Source organism: Gigantopelta aegis, chromosome 7 (genome assembly GCF_016097555.1).
Source record: "Gigantopelta aegis isolate Gae_Host chromosome 7, Gae_host_genome, whole genome shotgun sequence".
NCBI lineage: Eukaryota > Metazoa > Mollusca > Gastropoda > Neomphalida > Peltospiridae > Gigantopelta > Gigantopelta aegis.
The window spans coordinates 11,043,405-11,052,505 of record NC_054705.1 but is presented as its reverse complement, the minus strand read 5'-3'; the positions used below and the strand labels follow the sequence as shown (position 1 = coordinate 11,052,505).

At 35.5% G+C, this 9,101-nt stretch overlaps 1 protein-coding gene across 1 annotated transcript in view; it reads right to left on the bottom strand.

Annotated features, from left to right (window-relative positions):
* Positions 1-764: 764 nt before the first annotated feature.
* LOC121377879 (G-protein coupled receptor GRL101-like) overlaps positions 765-9,101 on the bottom strand; it is a 23,613-nt gene continuing 15,276 nt past the window's right edge. The window contains exons 7-11 of the mRNA XM_041505977.1: positions 8,523-8,639; positions 7,130-7,270; positions 6,007-6,087; positions 3,390-3,506; positions 765-2,443 (exon numbers count right to left, since the gene is read on the bottom strand). Of these exons, the coding sequence (XP_041361911.1) occupies positions 765-2,443; positions 3,390-3,506; positions 6,007-6,087; positions 7,130-7,270; positions 8,523-8,639 (2,135 nt within the window). The remainder of the gene's footprint in view (positions 2,444-3,389; positions 3,507-6,006; positions 6,088-7,129; positions 7,271-8,522; positions 8,640-9,101) is intronic.

Genomic DNA, 9,101 nt, shown 5'->3' with positions numbered 1-9,101 from the left:
GTAAACTGACGGCGAGTGCGTTCTGTATTGTGATTGGTTAATTACATTATTTTTCCGGGATCAAATAAACAATAACACCCGGAAAGCTAATGAAGTCATTAAAGGTGACGTCATTAGCAATTGGAACAGGCGAAGTTAACGATTCAAGGGTCTACAGTTAGATTGTAGCCAGGTATTTTTTTCAAGAAATACCAAATATACAGTCAGTTCTGTAGAAAAACCATTCAGTTTACAATGGACATAACCATATTGAGTTTTTAGATTTGTGGGTGTTATTGTCTATTTGATGCCCGCAAATGTTTAATTTTTGACCTCAGGCTAACGCCTTCGGTCAAAAATAACATTTGCGGGATCAAATAGACAATAACACCCGCAAATCTAAAAACTCCAAATGGTTATCTCCTAAGTCAACCTCGACATACATACAATATATAGATATTCATACATCAATACATACATACATCAATACACACATAGATAGATGTATATATACATGTTCTGCTCCTGACGGGTGACACCAGTGGAACAGGATACGGTCACCTTTGTACAGTGGAAGATAAGTGCATGCCATCACGACTGTGTAGATTTCATTGAGTACTATTCTGTGAATGTTTCGGGTTTCCAAACTAGTCGTGGCAGTGGCAGTCTTCCTACGAGAAGGCTGAACCATCATGTTACGAATTTCCTAGGAAAATATCGTCCTACTGAGGACGAACACCTGATGGTGCATAATGGAAGCAATCGAGATTTTGCCTAATGTTCTTTTACTTACTGCAGTGATACAATTTTGATATGGGAACACGGGTTTGTTGTTTTTTTGTTGAGATAACTATGGCAATGGCTACTTTCCAGGGAACAACTAGGATAAATAAGTGATTCATACCCATAATGCCGACTGGAAACCAGCAGATGAAATCAGTTACGACCACCAGAGTCAGTTTCCGAGCAACAGAACGTTCTCGTGCCAGGCGCTTCTTGTCCTTCACAATTGAACCACTTTTCATCGCTCCATAGATGACGATTTGTGCAGCAGCAATGAAGGTAAATGCCAAAAGGTTGAATCCTATAAAGATGCTAGTTGCATACTGCCATCCTGGGGCCCGATCTCTTGAAAGAGGAAGTGCCAAGCACACGCTGTTTCGGCCATACAGATTCCAGTGACTTGTAGCAGGAAGTAGCGGTACCATTGCCATCACCAGGGCCAGTAGCCACGCAAGAAGACAAGCACCAATATATGATCTTTGACTGAACCTAACATGTCCAAATGGAAACTTTATTGCTAAAAACCGGTCAAGAGATATCAGGCAGATTAGCATAGTTGAGGCTTCGGATGACAAGGTTGAGAGAAATCCAGCTGTTTTGCACCATTGGCTCTGTTTCCATATATTGCTGTACCAAAGATACTTCCCTCGATAAAGCATGTCTGCTGTTCCAATAAAAATCATATACACACCCATGAACAAATCTGAAAATCCTAAATTTAAAATAAAATACCCACATGCTTTATTTAATGGTGTTTTGTCGATACACAGTCTGTAAACAATTATTAAAATATTTCCAGAAACTGAGGCTATTCCAAGAATCCAAATAAATACACGAAGGACATTATTTTGCATGAGATCATCACATGACGAGAATTTGTCTTGTGGAGCCAAACACTTATCATCTTCAATAGAAGGTGGTCTCACACGAGGACAGCAGAGTAGAAAGGTTCCAGTTCGAAGGATTTCAAGATTATCTAAGCCATCAAATATGTTTTGTCCAAAGTCTGTTATCTTTGTTTCATAAAGATCTAAATATTTCAGCTTTGTTAGGTTTTCAAAAGTGTGATCTCCAATGTAGCGTAGCTCAGAGTATGAAATATACAGAGTAATGAGGTTCGAGAGTGTTGAAAACACAAATCTGTTAAGTTTCCGAATTCCAGTGTACTGCAGCCAAGTTTCAGCCAACTGTTCAAATTCATCAAAAGTACCAACTTCAATTGTGCTTAAATAACCGTTTCCTGACAAATCAAGGAGTCGTAAATTGATCATTCCACTAAATGTCTTGCGCTTTAGGTGGGTTATGTTATTATAACTCAGATCTAATAAAATCAAATTGTTTAGTTCCCAAAATGTCCACTGGATATTTTTTATCCGGCTGTTTGACAAGTTCAGTACAGCAAGCATATGCAGTCCCTGGAAACTGATGCCTGTAAGTTGGTCAACATTGGAAAAAGACAAGTCTAACTTCCGTGTTAATGATCCAAATGTTTCATTGCCAAGACTTTGCCCTGCACATTGCAAGACCGAACCAGAGCAGTTACACATGGGTGGACATGTGAAATGACAAGACAGCTCATCATCACCCTCCGGACAGTCAAGTTTGTTATCACAAACATCCAGCAAATTGATGCATGTGAAGCTATGTCTGCATCTAAAGTAGCCTGGACATATGTACTCATCTGAAATGGAACATAAATAATCGAAAATGGTTAAACTATAAATTATATTTTCACAACATATAAAAACTAGAAGACAAAAATATAACCAAACAAAATAACCAAAGGAAACGAGGATGTATTTTCTTTACGAAACATTGCATGTTATAAACTTTCAGTGAAGATTGAGCTAGACGATTTTGACAGCATGCATTCTAACAACATGGTATGGATGATATGTGCTGTACGTACATGCAGGTATAGTTGTTGTTGGTAGAATGATGTTTATCTGAAAACAAGGACGTGACTTCATTTTAATGTACCGGCCTCAGTGGCATCGTGGTTAGGCCATCGGTCTACAGGCTGGTAGGTACTGGGTTCGGATCCCAGTCGAGGCATGGGTTTTTTAATCCAGATACTGACTCCAAACCCTGAGAGAGTGCTCCGCAAGGCTCAGTGGGTAGGTGTAAACCACTTGCACCGACCAGTATTCCATAACTGGTTCAACAAGGGCCATGGTTTGTGCTATCCTGCCTGTGGGAAGTGCAAATAAAAGATCCCTTGCTGCTAATCGGAAAGAGTAGCCCATGAAGTAGCGACAGCGGGTATCCTCTCAAAATCTGTGTGGTCCTTAACCATATGTCTGACGCCATATAACCGTAAATAAAATGTGTTGAGTGCGTCGTTAAAACAATTCTTTCTTTCTTTCATTTTAATGTTTTCTGCAGGTACAGCAAATCTTGTAAAGAGAAAACCATAAAGACTACCTCACTATTCATATATATATATATATATATATATATATATATATATATATATATATATATATATATATAACACTAGTCTAAAGATTTATTGTATACAATTTTGGTTTTGGTCACACAGTTTATGCATTAGTCAGATTTGTATTCCGTAGAACTTGTCTTTTACGTTATAAATTGTGGTGACACAAATGAACTTAATTACTCACCGCAGACATGTTCATCTGCACCATCAACACAGTCCATGACGCCATTGCAAACAAACTCTATAGGTATGCAGTAACTCTGTGGACATTTGTAGTAACCTTCATCACACGTCACTGTGTCTAGTGTAAAACAGAAACAAATATTAGTTTAATATTGAACCACGAAGTTTCTGTGTTTGTTTTTGATGTTATTAACGTCATTGCTGGTCTTTTGGGGGTTTGATGGAAATAGATCTTGTAGGGTGAATTGTTAGTAATAGTGGGGTGGCGAAAGATAATTGCAACTTCTGATGGCATTTTTAATACAATATGTCATCTGAGACTGAATTATTTCTGACATACGATACATCACTCCTGGGGTGGACGTCATTTTTGTAATTACATTTTAAGGATTTTACAGAACATTTTAATGAAGTACTTAATTAGTATGTTATCATGGTTGAGATTTGTTTCACTTTATTAAAACATCTACTTCATTAAATAGTTTATTATATGTTTAATGAAATTGAAGCAGATTAAAATAATAACAAGTCAAAAGGAACCTTTGGTGTCTTTATTTTCTGTAAAAAGTATCATGTTTTTACAAATAAAAGAGATAATTATCCGTGGAACACATATATATAGTCATTTACGATACATTGTAGTTAACACTTATTTACACTACTATTCTCGGTTTTTTTATTTTCTGAAGAAAAAAAAGAAGATAATATACAAAACAAGAAATGTTTTTAAAATTAAGAAACAAAACTGTTTTAGTTAACGACACCACTAGAACACATTGATGAGCCCTGTAAATTACTCCTTGCATTTTTGTAAGTGAACTTACATTTTGTTTGTATGTAATGTCTGCAATTCCAACAAATATATATTATATTTTGGTTTTTGACATCATAAATGTGTTCATTTCATACAATATGAATATTCGCAAACAAATTCTAGTCATCCCATTTAGGGCCCCAATTCCACTATGATGTCACAACACGTTTAGCATGGATGACATAGTGAACTAAAACATGCCATCAGAAGTGTTTTCTTGGTCACTTTTGAAATTTCGTTGCCTGACTATAATGTACCACATGACATAGTATTGTTATTGTAAATAAAACTGACAATAAAGAACAAAACAGCAATTAATGAAAAGGAAAGGAAGTAATTGTTTTATTTAACGACACACACAACACATTTTATTTACGGTTATATGGCGTCGAACATGTGGTTAAGGACCACACAGATACTGAAAGAGGAAACCCGCTGTCGCCACTTCATGGGCAACTCTTTTTCGATTAGCAGCAAGGGATCTTTTATATGCGCCATCCCACAGACGGGGAAGTACATACCACGGCCTTGGCTACGTCCCGCCCCAAATGAAAAGGAAACAATAACAATATTAAGACGAAGAAGGAAGAAAGAAGGAAACTAAAAAAGAGACTTTTTGTGTGTGACACAAGGGTTGAACATTCAAACTGGTTTAAATAGGACATCAGGCATGTCATTGCATATGTAACAGTACATACAATGAAAAAAACGTAACAATTATGGAGATATACGTATCCAAGAAACTACGACAATGATTTAACATTGAATGAACTCTAAACTACTAAAAGGGTCATATGTGTTTGTTTCAAAACAAAAGCTATGTTTATGCATTTAAAGCTAAGATACATAAGTAAACAATACAAGTTTAACACCATTGAATAATGTTTTGAAAAACATATCCCAGTTTTTAAAAACAATTGACAATGTTACTTCAAGAAATTTGTTTGACAAAATGCTTAAGTAAAGTAAGATTAACAATATATATATATATATATATATATATATATATATATATATATATATATATATATATATATATTTGGTTTCCGTGACAATACAGACCATTCTCAACAAATGATATTTTTGGCTCAATATCTCCACAAACAGCACCACAATTAATCATTGTATATGTTAAATACTGATATATTGCTACTATCAATTTAAAATGTTTATGCCCATTTAATAGTTTTTAAGTATGTAAATAGAGCACATGGAAAACCTAATTTTCTCTTACTCTACCTGCATCAATAAAATTAAAATGAGGTCATGTTTTCAAAACAATTGCATACATATGAATGAAAAAATCTTCAAAATTCAATATATTCATTTCTTTTGTAACAGATGTGAAGAGAAGTTGTCACAAAAACACCAGTACCCCTAAAAAAATTCGTTGTATCGTCTATTATCAGAAGTGATACTTTCTGTTGAACGTGTTACACGTCTGGCCATTTCTAGCAACATAATTCCTATTTATTTTGTAATGCATCCATGAATCACAGTATTTTGTTACACAATTTACACCTAACGATGAAACGTCAAAAATACATTAAAACTGGAAATGATAATATTGCTTTTAGAGTCAAACTTGTGAAATCAGCCATTTTTAAGATTTACACCCAGAAAAAAGAGCCTGGATTTACAACAAAAACTCCGCCGACAACACCATCGTAATTACAAAAAAAATCATGCATTACTGCAACAACAAAATAGGTATTACAACAACAAAACTGACATCACAAATAACAATAAAATCAGCATTACCAAGACAACAAGAACAACAAAACCAACATTATTTTGTACCTACCACATCTCTCTAATCCGCTGAGATGCCGAGGCATTGCATCATACACGCCCTGTGGTTTCCAGTGACATAACGTGTTTGTGGCTGGAAGCAATATACAACATATTAGCTCTTAAAGCTGCTGTCTGTAATATTTCTTAAAATTATTAATTATCCATTTTGAATGGATGATCTAGTTCCGTTTGGTACATACTTTGGTTCTCCGCTATCGGTTCACTAAGCTCGGTTCTTCGAGGTCAAATACAAGCTCTGTCGCCAACAGACTTGCATGAACTATAAGCTTCTTGTTTATAGTATTTAGCGTGCCTATATCGAAGTCCGATCCAAGGACACTTTCCTGGGAGACAACCCGGCAGCCTGGACAGTCTTTTCAGAATGGTCTGGGTAGAAGTGGGCTGGGTGTGTGTGTGTGTGTATGTGTGTTTGTGTGGACAAAAGTGATACGGCTTAATGGGTTAGTGTTTTGCATAGCACGCACACTCGTATGCACACGAACAATGGAGGCAGAGTTGAGATTTTTAGGATCGTGTTCTATCCGAGAGAGTAAACGCGAACACCATGGTTATTCCATATAGGATGATGTGCAGCATCATATTCCATGGGAGGTGGAATTTGAAATGTGTGTGGGGAATTATCAGATGTCATTAAGTGTCAAGGGGTAAATGTTTGAACGAAGAGGTACATTTTAATTTTTTTCATAAATGTTATCTTCACTGGCATACATTTTATCTGGGATTACTTGCAAACAAATATTGCTTTAAAATTTCGATTAGCATAGTATTCAATACAAAACATCAACTATAATGCTATCTTTCTCAGTGCGACCGATTTTTCGATAAAAAAAGTCGTATTAAATATAGTCATGCACATATAAATACACGCACACACACGCACACACCATATAGTCTACAAACAGTTACAAAATATATGTAACATGATAATATTATAGGAATATTTAAAAAACAAATCGTATTTAAGCCCCTTTTTGGATTCTACCTTCACACTTACACTCGCACACGAACGCACATACGCACGCACATACACACGATCGCGCACACACCGTATAGTCTGTATCTGTAACATGAAATCTTATAGGAACATTTATCACTGTTGGCTGTATTCTTACATAGATGAGATGATTTTAGCAGTGAGCATAGGCTGCTGTCTTCGTCTTCTCTGTGGGTTCCAGAACAGTCCACAATTCCATCACATTGCCAGCTGTAAGGTATGCATGCACCGTCCGTGCAGTGAAAGCCTTTACAACGGTCTAATAAAAATGTAATACGTTAATGCATTACTATAGCAGTCATTTTCAGGAGATCGTGTCAAATATAAAGACACCAGTTTTACAAAATCAATTTCTGTAACATATCCAAATGTTTTAAACAGAACCCATAAAATGTGGATGTAAATGCTGTTTGTATTTAATGTGAAAATAATTCACAATGTTTTACCTTTTATGTTCCGATGGATACACAAAATGTTCTCTACAAAGTTGTAACATTAGTAAAACAATGGTTTTAAAAGTTTTCTTAGAAAAAACCCATAAAATATTAATCAAAATTGTGTGCATGATATTATATACAATTTTTGGTAGTATGCTACTATTAACATAACCCCACACAAACAAACATGAACAAACACCGAACAAAAACAAAACAAACCTAAAACAAAACAAAAACACGTCATTCATAAACAAATATATTTGTGTTTTTTGTTTTGTTATAAATGTTACACTATTTTTAATACAATATGTTACACTAATTTTAATACAATATCAACACATTTTTGGGTATGCTAACAAATAGTATTATTCACAACCATAGATGCTGTCTTCAAGAGAAAAGACAGTTCACATATGATGAAGACAATAAGGTTCAAAACAATCAAAGAATTATTATTCAGTTTGTTTAATTAATATACGCACAGCTGTGATGGCATGCACTCATGAATCACTGGCTATGTTTGTGCAAATTGAGCACATACTGCCTCAACAGTAGCACCCACAATCAGTATAGCCTATATTTGTTAATCCTGGTATTTTCATCTTAAACAAAGTACATTGCCTAGAAACAAATATGACGAATTGTGTACACAACAGACATAGGCATTCACAAATAAATATATTCTTCAGGATATGGAAAAAGAAGAAGTTTGTGTTGTTTAACGACACCACTAAAGCACATTGATTTATTAATCATCGGCTACTGGATGTCAAACATATGGTCATTTCGACACAGTCATAGAGATGAAACCCACTACATTTTTCCATTAGTAGCAAGGGATCATTTATATGCACCATCCCACAGACAGGTTAGCACATACCACGGCCTTTGATATACCAGTCGTGGTGCACTGGCTAGAGCGAGAAATAGCCCAATGGGCCCACCGACGGGGATCGATCCTAGACCGACCGCGCATCAAGCGAGCGTTTTCCCACTGGGCTAGGTCCCGTCTTTCAGGATATGGAACCAACGTCTAATTAACGCCGTCGTGTATAATATGAAGACGCTACTTACGACAGTTGAGTTCATCAGAGCCATCGTGACAGTCACGTTTCAGATCACACACCTTCAAGCTGTTAATGCATTGGTTATTAGAACACCGCCACTCACCATCATCACATGGCCTCGGAACTGAAATAACACATCAACATTGCTGTAATGTGTATAGTCATTTAAAGGGACATTCCTGAGTTTGCTGCAATTTGTTAAATGTTAACGACTAACAGAGACTTTTTAACGATTGTAATTACATATCAAATATATTTTTCTGCATAAAATATTAGTGACTGTATATTAAACGTGTTTCTGATCGTTCTAATATTTGTACCAGGTTAAATTTCATTTTATTTCCTAAAATATTGTTTTTCGTAGGTACGAAATCATGTGAAGACAAAATCCAGTTTGGGCTTCTTATAAATATTAAGACAACCAGAAACACATTAACTATACAGTCACTGATATTCTAAACAAGAAAATATATTTAATATGTAAGTTTAATCGTAAAACTATTTTATTAGTCTGAAACATCTTACAATGCAGCAAACTCAGGAATGTCCCTTTAATTGGATCCTACTACACTAACAGCGTGACTCT